This window comes from Euprymna scolopes, chromosome 39 (assembly GCF_053919585.1).
Source record: "Euprymna scolopes isolate OS-2025 chromosome 39, ASM5391958v1, whole genome shotgun sequence".
NCBI classification, from domain to species: domain Eukaryota; kingdom Metazoa; phylum Mollusca; class Cephalopoda; order Sepiida; family Sepiolidae; genus Euprymna; species Euprymna scolopes.
The window spans coordinates 33,232,932-33,259,869 of NC_136520.1; the positions used below are offsets into that span (position 1 = coordinate 33,232,932).

Genomic DNA, 26,938 nt, shown 5'->3' on the forward strand with positions numbered 1-26,938 from the left:
GATTTGGCATTAAATGACCTGAAAAAGGCTGACATGCTGTAAAACAAAACAAATACATCCCCTCTGTCACTACTATATTAGTATTATTCGTGTTCAAGAGAGGAAGAAACAGTATGTTATTTGAGCTAATCATAACTATAAATATAGTTTTTATAATACAAAAAGAAAAATAATTTGAATTTTCCAAATATTCAAAGGCAAAATTTGGCATTCAGAAAAAGCTGGCTGTAACAGATCAAAATTTGATATTTAAAAAAAAATTATTTTAACAACATCAACAAATGGTGATTGTGATATTTTAATTTTTATCTAATTGTTAGACATTTCTAAAATCAAAGAGCCTGTAACAAAAAAACTTTCTTGGTTCCTGAAAAAAAAATTAACTTAAAAACAACAAAAAAACAAAATAAATAAAAAAAGAACAAAAAAAAACATTTGAATTTTTTTTTTTCTTCATTTTTAAGTTTTTTTTTTCTCTTTCAAAGTCTGAGTGTTTGTTTTTCAGTTTATAGGAAATTTAGTTTTTATTAAAAACAATTTTCAATCTTTGTTAAATGTCTTCTCTTGAAATTGAATGCAAATTGAATTTCTTTTTTTTAAAGAGATTTTCATTTTTTACAAATTATTATTTAAAAAAAAATTTTTTTTTTCAAGAAAAGAATTTTTTGGTTTGGTTTGATTTTTTTTTTTTTTTGTATTTCCATTTTTATCTCTTCAATTTTGACGTTTTTTTTCCAGGCAAAATTATTTGGGAGGATGAGAGGGCATGTGAATTTGAGTGAGAGAAATTTGTGAGTAAAGCAATCATAAGATATTCATATGACTTTTATTGTGTGCACGAAATACAAAGAGTTCAGAGAAATTCTTCATTTTTGGAAAACTAAGAGAGAAAAGAAAGCAAAACTGGAAATGATTTCAAATCCGACAGAAAAAAAAAATAAATAATGAGCCAAACTGGTTTGATGACAAATTTGGCTTTTCTGAAATTGTCAGGAAAACTAAATGTCGGACAAGGAACCAAAATTTCAGACCAGACTGAACTGATGTAGAAAGGTTTCTGTGTAAGAGATAATCCAATCATCATTTACTAGTCTTTTATCCTTTTTTTTTTTTAATCTCTCTCACTCGTTTCACCTGATTTTGTCTGTTCGCTATCTTAAGTACAGAAAAAAAAAAAAAAAAAAAGAAAAAAAAATGGAAATTGGTACGAATCACTCATTCATGTCCAAACTAAATTTCTTCCACATAATTGGCTGGGAAGATTCCCACTTTTCCATTAAGTTCACCTTGCCACCATCCATCTGGCTGCCGATTGTATATATTGATTACCTCACCTGAAAAAAAAAAAAAAAAAAAAAAAAGATAAAAATACATTTTGTTTAATCAGATCTTTATTTATATGTATACACATACAGACATATAAGAATATAAGTACACCGTAGAGTAAAACAAGTGAAGCATGCATGGTCCCCCATGAGTGCACATTGAACGAGGCATAAAAAATGACTAAGTTCAGCATTTGTCCCCTCCCCATTTAGCCCCAAAAGCAACCAGGAGACATCAAATCCTGGTGAAAATGAATAAACAGTGCAGTTTTAGGTCTTAACATATGCAAATTTGAGTTTTGCACCATGCATAAAAAAGAAATGACTCCATCATGAAGTCCATCATTTGCATCCCACCCCCTGCCCCATTTAGTTTCAAAAGTCCCTAAATTTAAATTTGAGTTCAGCACCATGGACAAATATGGTAAAATAGTCGCAAAAATGGAATGTTTTTATTAGCCCTAAAAGAGCCCCTAGAGCCCAAGAGTTATCGTGAAGTATAAACAAACAAAATTATATAGAAATCAGTTAGTTACAACTTTTCAGAAAGTTTTATAAAAATCCAAGGCATCAATCTGTTTTTAATAAGCACAAAAGTGCCAATTTTAGCAATTTTAAACCGAAAGGCACCCCCTAGGGGAAAAACTGGAGTTTTCCCGAAAAATTTGTTCTGTTTTTTACTCATGTTTAATGTTTGTACAAAATTTCAAAAAATTCCACGACGTAGTTATTGAGAAAAGTGCGAACGGACAAGGGTAAATTTATAGATCCACCCTCCTTTTGTCAGGGGACTAAAAAAAATCATTTCTATTCATATAAAAAACTAGGCATGTTTGTTCATATATATTTGTTCTTGTTTTTTACGGGAGGTGTGTTTGATCAACTTTGCTGAAAAGCCATAGCTTAATATACTTTTTGTATTTAAATCCCCGAAACATTTTATTTTTATGGTAAACACCTGATGATATCTAAAATAACATTAGGACTAGTGTGAATCTTTCCTAGGCATGGTCTCAAATAGTAGCCCCTTACGTCCAAGTGGTGATATGTTTTGTTAGGGGTGAATGTGAGTTTAAAAAAGAATTATTGCAAGCAAACTAATACAGTGTCTGCAAGAGACTAAACAACTTACAAGCAAAATAGTTTTACAACGAAGGACTTGGGATTAATTTTTTTTTTACAATGTAGTGTTTATGGTTGAAGGACTTCAAAGATATATATATATATATATATATATATCATAGCTAGTCTATAGAAAAGTTATTTTCCTCTGAGGATAAGTAAGAGCCATTCTTTGAAACTCCATGGAATAAAGAAATAATCATCATTATTTTGTATCCTTTGTTCAAAAAATAAATGTTGTAAATTGTGATGCTGAACAAATAGCAGTTTCTCATCAGCCAAGAAAAAAACTCACAACGACAAAAAAAAAAAAAAATTCTTTTATTTTTCACTTCATGTTGCGTGCTTCAATCAATAGACAGGAGGGGAGAGAGTGGGAGGTGGGCAGATATTAGTGATAACTTGTGGCGACCATTATCGCTGTCTGACTAACTCACTTCTCTTCCACCTCGCTTGTTTATATTGACCTGTTCTCTCGTAGGTGTTTAACCCCAGCAGATGTGAGGTCAATTACTTGATCTATTCACCTCTGATGACGTCAGTTTTGACAGGTTGATCTCATCACTCTTTGCTTTTAGCCTGCAGACCGCCCTGTGTGTGTGGGTGTACAGTCTCAACACGCAACAATTGTAATTTGCAAAATTTTAATTTTTCATTCATATATATATATATATATATATATATACATACATACATATATATATATATATACATATATATGTACACACACACACGTAATGAAAATTAAACTGAAAAATAAATTTTCAGTAGTAAGGCAAACCTATCTCGATAAAAAAGAAGCTCTACCTGGATAAAAGGAACAAACAATAGAATAAGATAAAAATCAATGATTTACAGAAAGAGGAATAAGGGAGAAACCTCTTTAGGTCATGGCATTTCGAAGCTAAATGCTTCTCATCAGAAGAGGAAAAAAAGCCAGCAGTAAAGTAAAAAGATGAGCAGCCTTCAAAATGCAATGGCCTAAAGAGGTTTCTCCTATATATATATGTATTAGTGATGGGACGATTGTAACATTATTACTGATTCCGTACTAAATTCCTGATTTCGATTCTAATATACCTCTAAACATTTAACGGTAGAGTCGTTACTTTTTCCCCATTATCGTAAAAACTCGCATTAAAAGTGCAGATATTTCCTCAAACATAAAAACGCACTTGTGTGTGGGATGATCTATAGATTTTAATTTTAAAGGTATTTTAAAATTCAATAAATGTTTATTATTTTATTATTACTACAAGCATCGAAAGATTTTATTTTAAACAAAATCAAGTAAAAATGACAACTGAAGGAATGGTTTTAGCATCGGCAGATAGGTATAATTTTTTCCGATTCTGATGCCCCAAAAGTTCAAATTTTTCTGATTCCGATTAATCATCCCAACACTAATATATATATATATATATATATATATATATATATATATATATATGTGTATGTGTGTGTGAGTGAGTGCCATCTTCATAGGTTCTGAAATGGCTGAGCCTATCTTTTGCAAATTTCACACAAGAGTAATTTATATGTCTGGCAGTGTTCTTAGATATGTTTTGTACAGAAATTCATCCAATAAATATTGAAAATCAAAAAAATCCGATCTTAAAAATAGTCTTTCTTCTCTTACAGACAAAAAAGAATTTTTACAGGAGAATATTTTATGTTACACCGGTCAAGGGAGATAATAAAATCTCAACAAATCATTTATTTAAAAAAAAAACAAAAAAAAAACAGATTTATTCTCATCTGGAGATATAGCTGAGTGGTAGAGCATTCAAATACAGATCAAATGATCCCTGTTCAAGCCCGGCTGTTTTATTTTAATTTTTTCTTATTAAGGAGTTCAATTTATGATAAAAGGAGAGGTACCTTTTAAAATCGCCACAAATCATTTCTTCGTTTGCATATTTTAAAACAAAACATGAAGCAGAAGTCAAACCCAAATATCAGCTGACATGATAGTGTAAACAAACACAGATTGAATTTGATTTTTTTATTTTTTATTATTTTTTATTTTTTATTATTTTTTATTATTTTTTTATTTTTTATTATTTTTTATTTTTTTAATTTTTTTTATTTTTTATTATTTTTTATTTTTATTATTTTTTTTATTTTTTATTATTTTATTATTATGATAGTGTAAACAAACACAGATTGAATTTGATTTTTTTATTTTTTATTATTTTTTATCATTTTTTATTATTTTTTATTTTTTATTATTTTTTTTTATTTTTTTTATTTTTTATTATTTTTTTATTATTTTTTTTATTTTTTATTATTTTTTCATTTTTTATTATTTTTGCAAATTAGTCCACCAGCAAATTATTCCTAATGTTTAGTTTTAAAATATGCAAATAAACAAATGATTTGTGGTGTTTGAAATTATATCTCTTCTCATCTGGTTTCAAGTGAGGGCCACATCATGCCACCTCACATCTTCGAAGTCAGCTTGAAAGTTAACACCAAAGTGTACCTGGATGTGCTGAAGAGTACCCTTTTCTCACAGGCCCCCTTCCTCCTCCGACCTGAACTATATTTGGTCATACATCGAGAACATCACCAACATGACTTCCCACAATACCAAAGTTAACCGGATTGCCCACCATTCACTGAATATTCACTGCTCCTGCGGGCGATTGTGAAAAACAAATGCTCCCAGTTTTGGACCTGTATCAAGGCGGTGATTGAGGCTGAAGGTGGCTACATTGAATAGATGTCAGCTGTACTACATAATCAAATTACCTGAATGGATTTTTTTTCAGTAAAAGTTTTAAAATAAAACTGTAGTGTTGTTTTCTTTGGGGCAACAATTTTATCGTTCCACCGTGTATAAACTAGTTTAAAGTAAAACATTCAGAAAATGTTTTTGTCATGTGAAAAATCAGGTTTTATAGTACAATCGGGGTCAGCTTCTTTTTTCTTTTAAACTAAATATAATAATAATGATGAGAAAAAGAAATACTAACCAGGTTTAATGTCTAGTTCATCGGTAGCATTTGCAGAATATTCATATATGACACGGCATTGATTGTAACTTCCAACACTGCTTGGGTATTCATAATTATTGTCAAATTCTTCATCGTCAGAAAAATCTGAAAAGCAAAAAAATGTATAGATCAGAAAAAAGCACAGTTGGTTTTATTACAGACTAGCCTGAGTGCCCGGCGTTGCCCAGCATGTAGAGGTGTGTGTAAGCAAAAAATTAGGAGTAGTAGGCAGGCTCGAACCCATAACGCACAGGAGGAAAAGGGGATAAAAAAAAGCAAACGGTCTTATTGATGCGGCCACTGCGATTGTGACATCACGTGCGTTCAAAATAGTTTTATGCGATGTCGTTGATGCGATGGTTTTGAATGACTTGCAAAAATGTTGATGAAAAAAGTGACCTCTCCTTAGAAAACGGCCCAGTTGAGGGTAAAAGAATTAATGTTTTTAGCCAATTTTTTGATATTTGTTGTATTTAAGTATTTGATGGCTCATCAAGAATTTATTCACGTTGGACTCGAATATGACCCTATTGTAGTCAGTTGGAAAGCAGGAAAATGGAACAGAATTTCACAGGCGTGCAAGTTCTAAGAAAGAAGCTTTGTTCATGGAATCAATGTTTAGGTTTAGAAGCTTTTAAATTTACAGAAAGTCAAAAGTCTATTATCATGGTTCATTTGTGCTTCAACCTAAGAAAAACAGTATTTTTTCATAATTCGTTCATTTGTAGAATGGAATTACTTGTATGATCTTAGAATTAGCAGACATTGTTACAGTAAATCTAAATAAAATATTGCATACCTTCGTGGTCGAAATCTTGGTCGTATGGAGACGCAGGGGGTGAAAGCTGAACACTTCCGGTGCTGTTTGAACTCGCCAGATAAGTACTACCTGACTCTAACGCCATGTTGAGTGGAAGCCTTAAAGTTGTCGTTGGAATGCCCTGAAGAAAAAAAAAAAAATAGCATTTAAATTGTTTCAATAAAAAGAAAAATAAGAAATAATTCTCATGAAGAATTTTATTTTCTTATAAAATGAGATTCATGTTTTTACATTCTGAAAATGAGATGCTGATTCAATTGAGATGAAGATGATGTTGACCTTTAGAAACAGAATCAATCGATTTTGTAGGCAGAAATAGCAAAATGCAACAAAATAAAAAGATATACGCCTGAATATTTATCCAGAGATGAACTCATAGCACTTGACGTTCATACTTATGATTTATCTAACAAGCAGCAAAATCCCACACCTTCACTGTTGAGATCCCTAGATGCTGGAAAGCCTTCTATTTTAATAGTTTCTTCTTTTGGACTGCTAGACTTTGGGATTCCTTCCTTGCTTCCCTGACTATATTGACATTCAGAAGTTTAAATGTAATGTGAACAGACATCTCGCTACTCAACTACCAACAATCCCCTGTTAGACATGGTCCCAAATAGTAGCCCCTTATGTTCCAGTGGCAATAGAGTAAAAAAAAAAAAAAAAATTAAAAAAAAAAAAGAAAAAAAAAGTGACTTTAAAACCCTAGATATGGTAAGCATTATTATTCTCGCAGAATGTTCCAAAGAGTAGAATTATGGATAGAGAATGCTGCCCTTTTTCTGTCCAAGTGAAGATGATGATGGTACATTCAAGTGTTTGGGTAAAAATGTTCTCTAGATTGATGTGATGATGGTAGGCCAGAACGAAGTCCCCTTGCATCCTTTGCTGCTCAAGTAAGAACAGATTTAGTCTTTGATGCCATCCTTTGTAAGTAAGCGTGGGAAAATCTTGTCACTGGATTATAAGGATGTGTTTACGTGTATAGAGTTTTGGGGGCAATGAGTACACTGCATCGACCTTGGATCCTTTAAGACTTCATAAAAGAAGATGTAAATGTCATATTTAAGGGATCCTACGCTAGTAGTGAGTAAGTCAGCTAGTATAGATTTTGACAAGGGTCACACGGAGTGCATGTCGCACCATTTCAAAGGTTAACATTTAGATAAACTTTTTACTATTATTATGTAGTCAACAAAAGGAAGTTTTATATATTGTGTGTGTGTGTGTGTGTGTGTGTGTATATATGTATATATATATATATATATATATATATAGTGTTATAATGGAATAAATCCAGAGGAAATCCGGGTATGAGAGCTCAATGTGGTAAACAGAGCAATAAGATTTTTATTTTTTATATATATATATATATATATATATATATATATATATATATATATATATATATATATATATATATATAGTGTGTGTAATAGAGAAAGGGGAGTAGGAGAGAAAGAAGAGAGAGAGAGAGACGAGTTTTAAAAGAAAGATGTTCTACACACTTTTCAACTCTTCTAATTTTGTTATTCATGTTTCCAAGCAACCACCATGTAGCCATGCTAACTGGTATAAAAAGACAAAACTTTTTGACTTACCTGTTTATCTCGTACAGATTCAAGATAAGGACCGAACCTGTTGTTTATCTTACTCTCTCCATTTAACACAGCGAGGGCCGAATTAATCTTACTGTGACTTGCCTCCAGGAAGTTCAGCGTAAACGTTACCTTAAACAAAATCATTTTAAGGTTAAGTTTTGAAAAAGAAAAGCACAGAAAAGTTTAATAAATTGATCAAATTTAAAACTAGGGCAAAAAAATAGTATAGTTAACAATAAGAAAAGGACAGAGAGAAAGAAATCTATAATATAAATCTCACCTGTCTGTTTAAATGTATGTATGTATGTATGTATGTATATATGTATGTATGTCTGTCTACAACTTTTGACAGAGGCAACAAATTTTCACGAGATTGGTATTATTTTGAAGCTCGACCTTTCGGATAAATATTAAAAAATTGGCTAAAAACATTAATTCCTTCACTCTCAACTAGGCACTTTTCTACAAGGAGGGGGTCGCTTTTTTTCCCCCCCAATATTTTTGAAAGTCATCCCCTCTTTTCAATTGACTAGCCTTAATTTAAACCTACGTCACTTCCGGTTTGGCTATGCGCACAACAGCAAAGACGTCATGTTTTCTTTTTTTTTCTTTTCACATTCTTTTCCTCCAGGCTAGTATACAATAAATATTAACAAATGATAGAAAATTTAACATTCTATCAACCTGCATAGCTTGAAAACTATTTGTAAGTTTTATTATTTCTAAATCTGTTTATTACTTTAAAGTCCAGCTGCTAACATTTGAATGTTCCTTTACAAAGATTAAAATCAAAATATGATGTGCCTTCAAAAAGTTTCCAGACATAGTTTTACACAGGCATTAAAAATTGTCATATCAATCCTTGAAAATTCAGTATGTTATTGCTACACATCTTATGAGATGACTGACCCATTTTCATGACTGCAGGTTCAAATGAACAGCTATAGCAAGAATTGGAATACACACCACCAATGCTTGATTGTCACAGCTGGTGAATTTCAAAAATGTAACAACACTTTAGAAGATGATATACAATAAGATTCTGTTTTAAACTTGGAAAAAATGCCACAGAAACGTATGGAATGCTTCACACTGCTTTTGGATCATCTTGCATGAATCGAGCATCAGATTTTGAGTGGTATAAGAGATTCAAAGAAGGCAAGGAGTCTGTGAGGGATGATGAGAGGTGTAGGAGGAGTAAGGAAGTCAGAACACCAGAACTAATTGACCAAATAAAGAATTTGATGGATAAGGACCGTTGTGTGTCTATAGAAACAATAAGTGCACAGTTTGATGTCAGTGTGGGAACTGTACACACAATTATTTGTGAGGAACTAAAAATGCAGAAGACATGCGTGAAGTTTGTCCTAAGAGTGCTCAGAAAAGATTAGAAAGAAAGACGTTGTCATGGCAACAAGACAGTTCCTCACCCTCCCTATAGTCCATATTTTGCTCCCTATGACTTTTGGTTATTCCCTAAGCTCAAGGAAAACCTTAGAGGCTGTCATTATGAGACAATTGAGGAGATGAAAGAGGCTGTGATGAGGGTCATTGACATGCTCACACAAAAGGACATCCATGGAGCCTTCCAGAAATTGTTGGAATGGTACAAGTTCATTGCTACCGGAGCTTTGAAGAGGACTAGAGTTTCATGAGTGTACTATCAATAAAAGTGCCCATACGAATGTCTGGAAACTTATTGAAGTTACTTTGTATATTGCTCTAAACCTTCTCTAGAACTATTATTCTAATTTTGATCAAAATTCATGACATGATTTTGTGTCTAGAAAAATATCTAAAATTTAAGACTTAAGGTTAAGGAGAAGACATTGAAATTCAAAGAATCTTGCTTAATTGCTGTTTAATAACAATGAATAAAAATCAATGCAAATCTGAAATATTTTTTGAATCATCACAAAGGATTTCGCTCCCTACCTTTACTTTTTTGCAACAAACTACATTCAACTTAACATTATGACCAGATGTGTTTCAAAATTGGTTAATTAGTTTAGGATTGAATCCTGTACATATAAATATATAAACACACACACCTAATTTTATATAAATAAGGATCGATCAGAAAAGGTTTGCATTTAATGAAAGTTTTACCAGATGTTCTTGATAAATTGTACAGCAATTAGACAAGTCCATTGAAATGGGAAATTCCAAGGTGACTTAAAGGGAGGTAATGAAGTATGAACAAAAAAAAACATTCAAGAACATTCAGATCGAAAATCTTATACCTGCATCAATCGGTTCTTTGCATCATCTTGGGCATCAGAGTCTGCAAAATTTGGTCGATCTTTGTACACTTGCATTAATTTTTCAACACCTTAAAAAAAAAAAAATATATATATATATTTTCTTTTTAAATTAATACATTTCATGCATTTAATGTAGGCTTTCGATTTTTGTGCTGTAATTCTGTTTTGTACAGCTATTCAAAATCAGACCAGACTTCTTTGTTATAAACTGGCAATTATGTAATTCCAGTTTAATTGTAAAAACTCTACACAAAAAACTAATCTTTACTTTGACATGATTTTTCTTTTGGAATGGTTTTATTTTTAATAAAATATATTATAATCAAAAAATATTTTTTTAATCTATTTTGCAAAAAAATTGGATTCAGAATGGTTTTATGTCATAAAAATATATTTCCAAATTTTGCAAAAAAAAAAAAAAAAAAAAAAAAAATAGGCCTCACTGAAATTTTTTAAATATCTTATAATAAAAATACATTTTTTTAGCCTTTACACCGAAATGTTTTTTTTTAAGTTAAAGTTTTTTAATATTAAAAAAAATAATAATTAAAAATATATATTTTTATTACAATATATTAAAAAAATATTTAAAAGTAAATATTATCTTTTAAATGTAAAATTTTAAAATATAATTCAAAGTAAAGGCTAGTTTTTTTTTGTAGAAAATCACTTTGGAATTATGTAAATATTAATCAGAAGGAACTTTTTGTCATTATAAACTAGCAATACTTCTGCTGAACAGAAAGCAGAGGTAAAAAAAAAAACAGCTTTATTTAACATAATCCAATTTCTTATTTTGTATTTATATTTCTTTATTTTAGACAAACTATTTTAAACCAATGTGGAGAAGTATAAATCCCTATGCTGAACTCATAGGTTAAAAAAGGGAAAAATATTTTCATTAGATTGGAGACTTTGTGGAAGTGACTTTGTGACTTTCTGGATAAAGCTTCTAATATTTGATGTCATGTTATGTGTTTGAATCTCACACTAGACAAATGTTTTTTTTTTTTTTTGTCATAATGTTTTAATCACCATAACTTTAATATTTCTGGAATTCAACCTAATTAAAAAACAAAAATAAATAAAAATCTATATGACGTACGTATCCGTCATGGAATGAAAATGTCATATTCCAAAAATGATGTAAATTTATCAAGTAGTTTTTTTATAAGAAATCTGATCTGAAATGGAACACATCAAATCTGTTGCCAATATTGCTGGAAAAAGTGTTGGATCATTTTACGATTACTACACTACCACCTTACATTTATTAACTCTTATCCTAAAGTGGCCTTTGGGGTTTGATAAGTTGTGACTCTCTTCTAAACAGAAAATTTATGAGGTAACAAGAATGACATGTCTTATTTCACCATATTCAAAATTCATCACTGGTTACCTCCCTTAACAAGCTCTTCAGAAACATAGATTAAAATCAGCTACAGCTATGATTGTTAAAAATCACAAAAAAATAATTTTCGATATTTATATACATATATAAAAAAAAATTACTTAAATAATTTGCATGATTTTTTAGAACATTTTCATTTCACAATGAGTACGTACATTGTAAAAACGTTTCTGTAATTCTTTTTCTTTTTTTTTTTTTAAATTCTAGACAAGCATCGTTTTTTAAAAATAAAAAATGGATGAAAAACATTTAATAGACATTCTTAATTTCTAATTTTGGCTAAAGAAATTAAGAAAAACTGAGAAACCCAGCATAGATGAGTACTTCAGCTACTTTTCAATGATTCAATTTTTTTTTTTAAAAACATCTCTTCAAAATATGCAAAATAGAAATAAAAACATATGCAAAACTGCGATAATTTGAAAATGTAAGGATGGCCATAAGGGATAAAATCTTACCTTCTTTTCCTTTCCTTTCTCGTTCCAAAGCAGATTTAATATAAAATAAGTAACTTTTCAAAGCTTGTTTCCTACGGTCCGGATGCATATTTAACGTCAAGTCTTCAGCCTGAAATTTAGTAAAAAAAAAAAAAAAAACACAATTACATCTTATTACCATTTTTAGGTGCTTATTTGGATTAGCACTTATGGCAGCAATTAAAAGTAAAGAAAATACAGAAAAGTTTGTATGACGTACAAACTAGTCATGGAATGAAGATGAAATATTCCAAAAATCACATAAATTGATCAAGTAATTTTTTTTTTTATTTAAGAAAATCAAGTTTTACAACTAAGCGAGCCATGATGTTTTCGTCTGCCAAGATTAAATCCAATGAAATAAAAAGGGGAGACAACTGAAATTGAAGTTGAAAAACTCAGCTTTATTCCAATGCAGTTCAGTAGTAAAATTGCAAAAAAATCGTTCATTTTTATTTTCTTAGCTTTAAATAAAATATTTGATAGATTTACGTAATTTTCGGAATATGACATTTTCATTCTGTAGTGAGTACATACATCATACAGACTTTTCTGTATTTTCTTTACTTTTAATTGCCACTAAAAGTGCCAATTTAAATAAGCACCCATTTTTCTAAAGCAGAAATTATTGGTTAGAGATTTTGGCACTTGTACAGTTTAACTAAGACATTAAAAAATAAAAATATCGAAAAATAAAATATTGTATGTATCCGTTTTAGACTGAAGATCTAAAAAAATTTCACTAAATTTGATCAAGTAATTTTTTTTTCCACTGCGGAAAAACACGTTTTTATGACAGCGCGTATAAGGTGGACATCTTTGAATTTTTTTAACATGCCACGGGGAGATAACTCAGTTTAAAGCACTGACACTCCATCCCCATATTTAATACTAACTTTTCTTCCTAAAAATCGAACCTTTTGCTCGGTATCATAACAAATTGTTTTTTTGCTGCATAAAAAGACAAAAAACTACTTGAAGCGAAATTTTTTTCCGGAGAACTTCATTCCATAATGGATACATACAATATAACCTTTTTTTCAATATTTTCATTTTTTAATGTCTTGATACAACTGTACAGTACCGAGACTTCTTGGTTCTTGTCCAGAATTCACCCTATATTAAACAACAAAAATAAAGAAAAATCAGTATGATGGATGCATTCGTAAGAAACGAAAATATCATATTCCGAAAATTATGTAAATTGACCAAGTAGTATTATTTTTAAATAAGTAAATTATAAATTTTATGCAAATTGAAGGAGCAACTGTCTCGTCCTTCTTTTTTAAAAACAGTTTCAAAACACAAAAGAGATAACAATAATTTAAAACTTGCGAGATTTATGTTGTAACATAAACGAAAACAAAGGGAGATAACTGAATTCAAATGCCAACTAATCGCTTAAAAATGATTTTCTTATTTAAAAATAAAACTACTTGATGAATTTATGAGATTTTTGTTTCATCACAGGTACGAATATCATACAGATTTATTTATTTATCTATTTTTAATATAGAGGGAATTCTGGACAAGAACCAATTTAGTTTTCCTCAATGGGTGTTTCTTCATTATTGGAACGAAATTTGAAAATTATAATATTGAACTTCAAATAAAACCAATGGTATCTACTTAATTGTCATGTCGCAGTAATGAACATATCCAAAAATTATGAAAAACGATTAGGTAGAAAATTAATTTGGAATGAAAATAGTTTTTGAAGACAATTAGTGAACATTGAGTTTTGAAAAAAAAAAAAACTGGAAAGTTCGACTCATAACAAGGGAGGTCATAATTTTCTGAAATCTTGGGCCAAATTAGCAAAACTCAATGTTGTATAATTGTTTTCAAAAACTGTTTTCATTCATAATTACTTTTCTACCTTACCGTTTTTCATAATTTTTGTATATGCTCATTACTGCAACCTGACTCTTAAGTAGATACTGTTTGCTTTTTTTTTTTAAATTCAATATTTCAATTTTCGCACTAATAACGAAGAAGCACCCCTCAAGGTGAGCATTGTGCGAATTTGAATCTCAATTTAAGAAGTCATTACTATACTTTTTCACACTTAAATACAACAGAACTTTTCATAGATAACACAACATCTAGACAAAAATAAAAACAAATATTTACATAGCAGTCAAACAAAATTTGGTGCGGTTGTGGCGGTCCAGTCCCTCGTTCTTTCATTAAGTTCTGCAAGTCTTCTTTGAGATCCACTTGGCTAACAGATTTATCGAGTTTTTCACAAATCTGGAAATATAAATATATTTTGAAGGAAAATGGCACAAGAAACATTAAACAAGGATCATAGCCGTTTTAAAAAGGGGGAATGGTGTTTGAAATAGAGACAAACAAAATACAAAATTTAATTTGTGCAAATTTTATTTTCATAAAAGCAAAATTTTGTTTTAATTCCAGCTTTAAGCTTAGCTTTAGAGAAGGAAAATATAACTCCATGTATATCTGAGAGAGAGTTATCGCCCTTGTTCAAATTCTTCAGTCATTTTCTATATATTTTCTATTTCTCTAGTTTATTTCTCAGATTTACTTCTTAATTAGACTAAGGTTTCAAAAGACCTTTTCTTTTCCAATTTATAGTTTGTATGGAGTAGTGTTGTCACATTTGGGCTGGCGCATCTGCTACTAGTCCCTCACTCCTGGACAGGGTTCAAAAGAGAGTTGACAACCTGATAGGTCCTGAACTGTCATCTAAGTTTCAACCTCTGTCCCATCGACGAAATATTGCATCACTCTGCCTGTTCTACAAGTATTTTAATGGTGGATGCTCTAACGAATAAGAAGCCCTTGATATAAATACCCCTGACAAGCAACAAAGTTCCACCCTACACAGTAGAGATCTGTAGATGTAAGAAAGCCTTGTACTCTAATAGTTTCTTCCCCAGAACTGCTAGACTTTGGAAATCCCTTCCGGGTTCCTGCTTCCCTAACTATACTGACATGCAGAAGTTCAAGTGTAATGTAAACAGACACCTTGCTTGCTGCTCAACTCCCTACATAGTATCCCTGCAACTTATGTGTCCTTGATAGTAGCCCCCTACATCAAAGTGGCACTGTGTCTTGTTTGGGGTGAAAATGTAATAAAAAAAAAAAAAAAAATTTATTAAACTTTCCAAACAAGAAAAATTCTTTCAGAATGTGTTTAGGACTGATGATTGAACGGTCGATTCTCATGTACATTTTTTTTTGTAAACTAAGTCTTTTGTGAAAGTGCAGTTTCCTTAATGCATTAATATATTTATAAATAAATATTATGCTTTAACCAACATAACCATATAAAGTTAGGTATTAGACACATACATATGAAGTTAGGTATGTGTATATGGTTATATATTTGTATGTACAGAATTCAATTCTTAACCAATTAATCGATCATTACGACTTTTAGAATGCAGTTGCTAAGTATAAGTATGGGTAATGTGGACGATATTTAATTTAATTTTTTGCAAGCGGGCAAAGATAAGGGGGAAGTCTTTTGAAAATTTAAATAATTCCGATTTTTGTGAAATTGTTGTTCAGGACAAGTATTTCTCTAATGTGTGTATGTGTGTGTGTGTGTGTGTGTATATATATATATATATATATATATATATATATATATATATATATATATATATATATATATGGGGAGAGTTAAAAGATAAGATTGATTCTTTAAGAGGAGACTTATCAGAATAATGCAAAGCTCAACAAATTGATTTGGAGCTTATATAGAAGATAAAAATTAAAAAAACGATAATATAAAAATATATACTAATGCATATTAATTTAATCATTTATTCAATATGGATGTTATATCAATTAGGGGTATAAGTATAAAGAGTTTACCTATCCTACACCCCTAATTGATATAATATCCATATTGAATGAATGATTTAATTTATATGCATTAGTATATATTTTTATATTGTTCTTTTATTCTATATCTTATATAAGTATATATATATATATATATATATATATATATATATACATATATACACAAATACAATAATATTAGGACAAGCATAAATTCTTGAAAGCAAAGGGTAATGTGGTGACTGTTAGAGATACATTAACTTACAAGCAAAGACTTTTCTAACGAAGTTTATAGTTTGGAAATTTTTTTTAAAATCCCAAGACTATATATAATTTCTTATTAATTACTGTCTTATACCATATTTCTTTCTTTATCCATTATCGACTTTGCTTAACCCTTCTAAACTTTTCCTCAACACCCACCTCTTCTCTTCGATTGATCGAAATTTTAAAAGCTTGATCGTGTTTTGCTTTCATTTGAAGACCATATTTCCATGAAATCAGAAGTTTAAGTCACCTGAAGATGGTCATTATTTGACTAAAACAGTAGCATTGTTATTGTGATCATGCAATTTATTTACCGAAAATTATATATATAGAGAGAGATTATTATAACATAAAAGCAATTCATTTTTTATAGTTCAGATTGATTCTTACGAGAATCAATTTGAAAAGCAAATTGAAGCTCAATATTCAAATCTTTAAAAGTTATTTTAAAATTTGCAATAGAATGTTTTTAAAAAATCAACCAAGTAGAAAAAAAATCAGTTGTGAGTTATTGTGCAAAATGTAAGAATTTCTTTTTGATATTTTCTCAGTTATTTTCGTTAAGTTTGACTGAAATTTTGGAGAGAGTACTTTATGACATTTTGATGCAGATCAGAGTTTTCAACTTAGTTTTTTAGAATCACGCTATTTTGTCATTATGATTTTGATGCTTTCCTCAATAATTCTGAAGGCTTTTCTGCATGAAATTTTGCCTGGGTATTATATCGTTTTCAGTCATCAACAAACTCTAGAAATGGGATTTACATGAATTTGTTCAAGTATGCTTTGAGTTCTTTCATGTGTAAATTTACTTTACTCTGAAGTTGATATTAAATCATAGTAAATATAACTCCAATCTATTATTTTTATAAATTTTAACATAATATTTTTATTTTAATATTAAAAATTCTTAGAAAAATCGAAAAATAAACAAATATATAATTAAGCAGTAATTATTTTAATGCTTGCTTAAATGAAAAATGCTGCCTAAATACATACTATATAATCAATTTCACCTGCCTGTTTAAATGTATGTATGTCTAAAATTTTCGACAAAGGCAACGGATTTTCACGAGATCAGTATATCGTTTTGAATCTCAACCCTTCGGACGACAAATATTGAAAAATTGGCCAAAAACATTAATTCCATCACCCTCAACTGGGCACTTTTCTACAGAAAGGGGTCGCTTTTTTCACTGATATTTTTGAAAGTCATCACCTCTTTTCGATTAACTAACCTTAATTTAAACCTTCGCCACTTTTGGTTCGGCGATGGACGCAATAGCAAAGACGTTATATTTTTTTTCTTCACATTCTTTTCCTCCTTTGCGGTACGGGTTCGAGCCTGCCTGCCTACTATCATTTTTTTTTTGCTCAACACACACCTCCAAACACCTGGGCAATGCCAGGCACCCAGGCTAGTACTATATAAAAAGAAAAATATAACAACCAACAATTTTTTTCTTATATTTCTTATTTTTGCTCCGTTACACATTGAGCACTTCCACTTAAGATTTCTTACAAAAATTGCTCTATCCTTTATGGATATAACATATATGTAGGTTTGCTTTGGTAAAGATAAATTCTTTATTACCTTCATGTACTATATATATATATATATATATATATATATATATATATCAGAAAAAAATAAAAATTAGAAGAAAAAATTAAAAAAAAAACACACCAAAAACTTAATCCGATCTCATAAATTTAAAAGGTTGTTCTGGTTGTTTTATCTTCTTGTACCTTTTATTTTTGCTCTGTTGTGCATTGAGCTCTCCCGCTTAGGATTTTCTACAGAAATTGCTCTATCCTTTAATGATATAAGATTCCATATATATATATATATATATATATATACATACATATACATAAGAGCTTATTCAGATATATCTAACTTTTTTTATTAATTTAATAAAAAAGTTATTTTCTTTTCGGCTCAACAAAACATTGATTTTCTGCTCACCCGTTGTAGTTGTGGCCCCTGCTGGGAAATATTTGTGTTAAAGACATTGAGTAACTCCTGCATTTTGTTGATTCGATCTTCCTCTAATATTTGCATTTGAGAAGCTCCCTGGAAGAACAGAAAAAAGAAAAGATTAATAATTAAATTACATTGCATGGAAACAATGTGGATCTAATATCGATTTACTTTGAAAAGCAAGTATTAACCTTGAAATATCAGAAAAACTTGAATACTGTATAACACACTATTGATTGTAGATAAAATAAAAGATACAATCATGTCAGAGAGGGGTACATTTGTTGATAACACCACCATTTATTCTCAACACATGGGAAAAACAAAGATATACATACATATATATATATATATATATATATATATATAGATAGATAGATAGATAGATAGATAGATAGATAGATAGATAGATTCAAACCAATTGTTAAAAATGACTTCCAGTCTTTTTCTTTTTAGTTTCATTTTACTTCAGTCAAAGTTCTCAGAGATCAAAGCCCCCCCCCCTACTAGGGCTAACACTTGAACTCTATATAAGCAATACATAAATATTTGAATATTCTATTAAAGTTCTCTTTTACTTCTCAAAAACCGAGTTAGTAAAGAAGTTTGGAACATAATTTTCCTCTCCCCAATTAACCATTTAAATATTAATGTTATAAAATTCCTTCTTTTTTTTTTGTCTTTTGGTCTTACTGGATTCCAGGATAAGAATTCATCTTGTCTGGTGGAGTATCCAGCTTCGTGCTGCTACTTGAGGTAACATCACTTGGAGAAGGTGCACCATTCCTCATGAAAGCCAGTGTTGGTTAGCCATAGCGAGGAGATCTTATTTGAGCTGTGAATATTATGGGATTTTTAATACTTAGTTAGGTTTTACTTTTAGGGAAAAGTATGCTAGTATGGTAGTTTGTCCTGACAAATCCCTATTCAGAGAGACCTTAGAGACTAGAGGACAGTGTCTAGTAGACATTCACGTTTGAAATGGTGATATGAATACGCTGTATCATTTAATGCAGCGCTTCTATGTTTAAATAACGAAAAAATATTGAATTTCAAGTAAAACAAATGGTACCTACGTAATTGTCATGTCGCAAACAGTAATATATCCAACTATTACAGAAATCGATAAGGTAGAAAATTGATTATTCATGATAAACAGTTCCGATAAGCTTACACACTGAAGTGGACATCTTGGGTCATGTGACAGAGGCAAAGAGAAAGTAACTCAGTTGAAACACCATGTATAGCAGACAGAAAAAATTGGTAAGTCTACATTTATCATTTGACAAAAAATAAATATCACTTTACTTTAATCTCAAGTCCATGTTAAAACTTTTTGAAATTACTTTTCCAAAATTGGCATTAGATTTGAGAAATTGGAAACTAACTTACCTCCCCTGTTAATTCTTGAATTGGAAGATTTTGAAACCAAAATGCTAGATTTTACAAATGACATTTTTTTGTGATTAATTAATTTTCTATCTTATCGATTTCTGTAACAGTTGGATATGATACTATTTACGACATGACAATTATGTAAGTATCATTTGTTTTACTTGCAATTCAATATTTTTTTCATTATTTAAATATAGAAGCACTTTAATGCTATGAAGAACAATTTAATTTAATAATTATAAGAAACCTTTTCAACCACTGACTGCCATGGCTAATAGCAGCCTATCTAAGAGTCTATCATTCAAACTCCTTGGCCTAGCATTCACAGGTAACATGAACTGAAACAAATACATAGAAGATACTTTCAAGGCTGCTGCAAGGAAGGTGGGCTTCCTCTACCATGCTAGAAAACTTCTTAAACTTGTTAATATCCTATATCTTTACAAAGCCATCATTCACCCATACATATACTATTGTTGCTACATCTGGGCTTGTACCCCAACCACTAACCTCTTCCTTTTGGACATTGTTCAACAAACAATCTCTAACCTAAGGGTCCCACACAGTCTACAAAACTCCAGTCTCTGTCCTATCACCACAATGTTGCATCTCTACACTTGTTTTACAAGTAGTTTAATACATTGTGCTCTGAATAATTTACTGTACTCATACTCACCTGTCCCGGGACATAAAATTTTCTAACCCTTCCACCCTTCACTGTAGAGATTTCCAAAATTCAAAGGGCTTTCTACTCTAGTAGCTTCTTTCATCAAACTGTTAGCCTTTAGAATTTCCTCCTCCTGCCCCTTCCTGCTTCCCTAACTGTATCAACATGCAGAAGTTTAAATGTAATGTAAACAAGCATTTAGCTGCAGCATTTAGGATGCCTTTATAGGTATGACTCCTAATTATATAATGGCAATAATAAAGTGTAACCCTTTGAAAAAAAAAGTAGCATCTTGATAAATTTATCTATTATATTTACTTTTTAAAATTTTTTATTACATTAAACAATTAGAAAAAAACATTTTCTTGTTTGAAACAAAAACAAAAAATGGTAGCATGATTGCCAATACCGTAATTTTTCTTAAACAAAACGTTCAAATAAATCAAAGACAAAAATATTAAAAAAAGTACCTATTATATTTAATTTTAAAAAATTTTTTGTTACATTAAATAAAATAACTGAAAAAAAAAACAAAAAAAAACACCGTTTTTTTTTTTTTGAAACAAACTAAAAAACATTTCTTTTCTTACAATTAATGTCCCAAATTCTGATATGAAAATAAAAAAAGCTAATTTTTTACTAAAAGTAGAGTTATGTCCCTTAGACGACTCAATCTTTCTCCATGACTGCCAAATAGTTCTAGCAGATTTTCTACTTAAACATTTTTCGTAATTTAATAAATGTTTTAACAGATAATTATGTAACAGGATTTTTACTTAACATGCATTTAAAAATATTGTTTTTAGATACCTACTTATAATGTACAAGCACCATTTTATTTAAATCAATCCATAACCTGAATTACCAAATCGAGACTGACACAAACATGCATACATGCGCATATTCCAATATCCAACATACAAGCTAGACACATACTACTATTACACATATGTATAGATGTTCCTAAATCAAATTATCTTATCCTATCAACTAAAACAATACAATGTTAAATACCCCCACCCCAGCCTTTAGCCCCAGGAGAGACATAGGCCATCTACAACTTTGTAGATGCTTTTGTAGCGAGGAGTTCTTTATTCGGGGTGAGGGTGCTGGTCCCACGCCCAACCTTCCCAGAAGGTACATACAGCACCTAGCCTTCCCAAATAGTCACCCATCTGGTACTGGCCAGGCTCAACGTTGCTTAACTTTGGAGAACTGGTGTGTCAACGTGATTGTGCCATACAAATAAATACATTCTTTAAAATGACATTCGTTTTATTGATATGAAGAATATTTAGCTGACAATTATTATGATAAGAAGACAGTGAATATTTATTGTTAAAAAAAAAAAAAAAAGAATTAAATTTCTACCATTTGAAATAAACAAATAAAGAAGAGACATATCCATTTTTATTTATTTAAAGAATATTTAGCCAGGAATGACAATTACTTTATGAAATAATTTCTTTTTATCATATTCACCCTGATATGCATTTATTATTTCAAAAAGATTATTATCATTATTATTATTATTATACAAATCGATGTAAAAAACACTGGAATTTCCACAGGATTCAGCTATTAAATAATTAATATACTTATACATAAGGTATAAAATGTACTACTTTATGATAAGTGTTTATTTTAAATATACTTAAATCTCACCCACAAAAATATATTATTTAATATTTCAAAGTAAAACCTCCTTCTCAAAACTGAAATATCCATTTTGATAATTAATATGCTTGCATATAACACACAAAGTATACTACTTTATGATAAGTGCTAATTTCAATATACTTAAATCGCACTCACAATTTTTAACCTCCTTCTCAAAACTGAAATATCTATTTTGGTAATTAATGTACTTGCATATAACACATAAAATGTACTACTTTATAATAAGTGTTACCTTCAATATACTTAAATCCCACTCTTGTCGTGCGGCTTCTGCTTTCTGGCATGCCTCACTGTATTCTTTATCACACTTTTGTACACTGTCATATTGTTGCCGACATTTTTTTTCCAACTGCAAAAGACATGATTCACAAATAAGAAACGATTGAATAAAACAAAAATAAATCATGAAAACATTCAAACTTGTATAACTAAGACACAGTGAACGATAAATATGTTATTTTTTTTTACTAAAAACCATCAGCACTTATCAGGGTCAAAGGTCACTCGCTGAAATGATTGTCAGAACCAAGTCTGAATACTTGTGCTGACATTGGATTTAAAGATGACCATGTTGTAATCTGCAGGAAGGCAGTCCCATGGTAATGTGGTTCACAGATGGGAATCACTTGCAAAGAAGCTATTTTTGTGAGGGAAATTCTGCTTGATGACAACAAAACGGTACATATAATATTTGTGCTTTGCTTCTCTGTGGCAAGAAGCTCATTGTGTATAATGATTTTTTTTATACTAATGGATCACCACTTATCAAGGCCAAAAGTTACTCGAGGATAAGGGTTAATAAGAGAGAATGATTGTCAATCGAATGATGAAGAACATTATGAAATGATTGAGAATGATTGATGGGATGGATTGATACTTGACAGGAATCTGTTGATTTGAAGATAACCATGTTGCAATCTGCAAGGAGGCAGTTCAGTAATAATGAGTTACCCTATCATTACAAGCCGATAGCATGCTTTTGTTGGAGATAAATCCCTGGAAAAATATATTCATTATAAATTAATTCAGATTAAACGATGGTCAACACACAGAATAAGTATAACAGGATTATTGTACAAAGAGATAAGTATATTGACATATATCATTAAGTTTCATATAGATAATTGTATCAAAATTATTTTTTATGCATAATATGTAAATATTTGATCATTTTGTGATTATTTCTTTAAAACATTACCTTTTGTTGATTTTTGAAAAAAAGTTTAAAAGTTGAATGCACCAAATGTAAGTACTGGTGTAAACATGTTATGCAGTAGTAGTAATAGCAGCAAGTAATTTTGAAAGTGTTACTTTTAATATACTTAAATCTCACACAAAAATATAATTTTAATATTTCAAGGTAAAACCTCCTTCTCAAGTGTCTTAGTATTGCTGTGTTTGTTTTTTTTCCTTTATATTTCTCTCTGTTTCTTATTTTTCTCTTTTCCTTTTTAAATAAATATTAATAATATTCTTACAAGTAAAACTTTTTGGTAATTGTGCATAAAACGGGAGCCTAACTTTCAGTTTAGGTATGGAAGCACAAAATAGATACAATACTTTCACTACTTCAAAATGGATTCAATATATAAAAATACATAAACCTTTTTTTATCAATTAATATGTTATTTTTTTATCACATATCATATCAAATAACTATGTTATGTGTCTTCATTTATTCTTGAGCAAATCCAGGAGCTGTCTGTTTGTAAGAGAAAAGAATCCAATTAAATAAAATAAATTCGTTACCTTGGTTACATCCCTGTCTGTATATTTGCCTTTTCCAGCTCGAGCCTCAACTAATTGTTCTTCAAGTTTCTCTAACTCTCGCGCAATCGTGAAAGCATTCTTTTTGGACTAAAACAAAAATAAGAAAACATTCTGATTAAAAGTGGCTTCTATTTAGAAAAAAAAAAAATCAATTTTCTTAATTTTTGCGATGAGAATTGGTTCTTATTATTATTTAGATTCTTCGGACTACTGTTCTCATCTTGAGTATCATTTTCACAATGTTTCGGTTGATGTAACCTTCGACCTTCTTCAGGTGTATATCTTGTTGAACTCTGGAATGTTTCTGTCGAATTTGGGAATTTGGACAGAATTTCGAATGAAACCCTTTATTTGGTTCATAGCGGTAGCATGCTCTTGCTCCGGCCATGACTGGATAGGGGTCCGAAGTAATTCGTAATTGTATTTTTGGTCGCCCACACTGAGAATTGAACCTTCAACCTTCAGGAGAACATCTGCAAGGACCCGTGGCACAGTAGTTAGAGTACTTGGAAAAAACAATTGTAAAAGTGATTCTCCTGAAGGTTGAAGGTTCAATTCTCAGTGTGGGCGACCAAAAAATACAATTACAAATTACTTTGGACCTCTATCCAGCTGACAGAACAAGAGCATGCTACCCCTATAAAGCAAAATAAAGAATTCTGCTGGAAATTCATTGCAAATTCCCTAATTTGACAGAAAGATTCCTGAGTTCAACAAGATACACCTGAAGAAGGTCGGAGGTTATATCTACCGAAATGTTGTGAAAATCACACTCAAGATGAGAACAGTAATCCAATGAATTCAAATAATACGAAAAAAAATTGTTAGAAATAAAAATCAAGATATTTATGTGGTTTAAAAATGTCCTATTGATTTTATTGGGATGTAATGAATATGAATACATCCAAGTTCCTCCTCACAAGAATATGATTGGCTGGTGTAAGCCATGAATATAGCAGCCTGGGAAAGACGTTGAAAGATACACTGAAATTCTAAAGCTTAAGCATACTATCAGCTACGACTACAAATTGTTCATTAAAGCGACTTACTAGATTGTATTTCTCGATTACTATAGCCAAGACCACTCAGCTACTTCAAATAAATATATCCCTTTCGCAAGCCAAATTGTTTTTTAAATTACATAATTGAATTATCTTTCAAAAAATATAAATATTTTGGTACAGCAAATTAATGAATAGAAAAAAATAGAAAGGGGGGGGCTGCGTTCAATAAGTTACACAAGAAGAAATTGAATAAAAAAAACTGGTACTTGTACAGTTTAATCAAATTTAAAAAATGAAAATATCGAAAAAAAGGTTATATTGTACGTATCTGTTATGGAATGAAGTTCTCCGGAAAAAAAATTTCACTTAATTTCATCAAATAGTTTCTTTTTTACAGCAAAAAACAATTTGTTATGATACCGAGCAAAAGGTTTCATTTTTAGGAAGAAAAGCTAGTATTAAACATGGGGAAGGGATGTCGGCACTTTACATTGAGTTATCTCCCGTGGTGTGTTAAAAAAATTCCAAGATGGCTGACTTCAATGCGCTCTCATAAAAACGTGTTTTTCCACTGTAAAAAAAAAAAAAACTACTCGATCAAATTAAGTATAATATTTTTTGAAGGACTTCCTTCCATAACAAATACATACAATATAACCGTTTTTTTTTTTTCGATATTTTCATTTTTTTTTAATGTCTTGATTAAAGTGTACAAGTACCAAAAAACTTCCAAGCAGCACCAGCTAGATACAACTATTTATTTATTTTTATAAACAACTATTTTTTAACAGGATTTAAAAGTTACATTTAATTAATATGGTTGCATTTGTTAGTCATTGCTAGATATGAAATCAGATAAATTATTTATGCTAGATTTTTTTCATGGATCTATAGTGTTAAATAAGCCATCTAATAATACTTTAAAATAGTTTTAGATTTAAAGGGAGAAAACGCTTATGTACTCTAAGTTATCTCCATTACCAAAAGATATTTTGACCTTATAGTTATCTGCCCTTAGATTGACCAGATGACAACAAACAGAAAAATTCAATGGAGAACGCTTATCAACATCAGATCAGTAACTGACAATTAAAACCTCCTAGTAATTTTCCCAGTTGTAAATAGTTAAATCATTTATTATTATTATTAATCTCCATAGAATCGTTTTCATTCAATTATTTCTTCATATTTGTGTTACACTACTCGCAAATCACTTCAAAACACATACGTTGCAATAAACCAATAAGAATGAAAAGGAAAACAAAACTAAAATCTCTCACCTTGTATTCTTCATTCCGTCGATCAGCCAACTGTCGGACAGATTTTTCTACCATATTCTCGATCTTGAAAAATGATAATTCATTTTAGAAAATTATTCTCCAATTAAATTTTTAAAAATTGTTAATTTACAATTAAAAGTTTTAAAAAATTGTTAATTTACAATTAAAAGTTTTAAAAAATTGTTTGTACAATGATTACACAACAATGAAAAACACATTCTTCGTGAAAATTCACTTTTGATAATTATCAAGTTAGAAATGTGAAAATTTGATTTTTTGGATTTCTATAATTTATATAAATAAATAAATAGATTTGAGTTTCATTGTGTTTGTATGGATCAGATCGAAGGTAAAGCTAAAATATTTGAATTTGTGCATTCATTTTTGTGGGCTGTTATCCTCATCTTCATAATTGTTATTGTTTTGCTATGTTTCAACCAACTCATCCTGTGGCCTTCTCCAAGTGATTAATCCCTAATCATAAATGATAAAATACAACTTTGATTGCTCTTTTATCTGGTCATGTGGTGAAACAACAATAACTATGAGAGGCAGTAACTACTGGGAACAAGTTAAAAGACTCAGCATTCCTATCTCGTCGCGATTAATCATCTGATGAAGGCCAGAGAATGAGTTGGTCAAAACGTGGTGCAATGAATATAACTATGAAGATGAGGATAACAGTTTGCAAAAAGAATGAATGCACAATGCCAAAGCTATCAAATAAATAAAAATAAATAAATAATAGAGATCCTTAATTTATTTTTATTAATTTATTTTTATTTTGGACTATTATTCTCATCTTTATTAGTTGTTGTTTTTTGATCTTTTATTGGTTTTTGTTTATTCACAACGTTTCGGCCAACTATTCCTCTGGCCTTCGTAAAAAAAAAAAAAAAAAAAAAAAATGAATTCCAATTAAGGAATAATATATATAAATAGAGATCCTTGCCAAAATCCACACGTGTTGCCTTATTGAAAAGGTTGCACAAAAGTATTAAACATTAACTAGGAAGATTACAGATTATTAGAGAAATTGAATCAGATAGGTCTG

At 30.1% G+C, this 26,938-nt stretch overlaps 1 protein-coding gene across 6 annotated transcripts in view; it reads right to left on the reverse strand.

The window, feature by feature from the left end:
* Window positions 1–285: 285 nt before the first annotated feature.
* The window catches only part of LOC145263728 (nostrin-like), a 605,851-nt gene continuing 579,198 nt past the window's right edge, over window positions 286–26,938 (reverse strand). For 5 of the 6 annotated variants that reach the window (XM_080120706.1, XM_080120701.1, XM_080120702.1 and 2 more), the window contains 11 exons: window positions 25,885–25,947; window positions 23,580–23,687; window positions 22,063–22,179; window positions 18,074–18,181; window positions 14,152–14,271; window positions 12,001–12,109; window positions 10,111–10,199; window positions 7,868–7,996; window positions 6,246–6,387; window positions 5,426–5,551; window positions 808–1,334 (listed from right to left, as the gene is read on the reverse strand). In XM_080120706.1, coding sequence (XP_079976832.1) covers window positions 1,231–1,334; window positions 5,426–5,551; window positions 6,246–6,387; window positions 7,868–7,996; window positions 10,111–10,199; window positions 12,001–12,109; window positions 14,152–14,271; window positions 18,074–18,181; window positions 22,063–22,179; window positions 23,580–23,687; window positions 25,885–25,947 — 1,215 coding nt within the window. In that variant the 3' untranslated portion in view covers window positions 808–1,230. Of the gene's footprint in view, window positions 1,335–5,425; window positions 5,552–6,245; window positions 6,388–7,867; window positions 7,997–10,110; window positions 10,200–12,000; window positions 12,110–14,151; window positions 14,272–18,073; window positions 18,182–22,062; window positions 22,180–23,579; window positions 23,688–25,884; window positions 25,948–26,938 lie in introns of all 6 variants that reach the window. The other variant, XM_080120704.1, reaches the window with a different exon arrangement.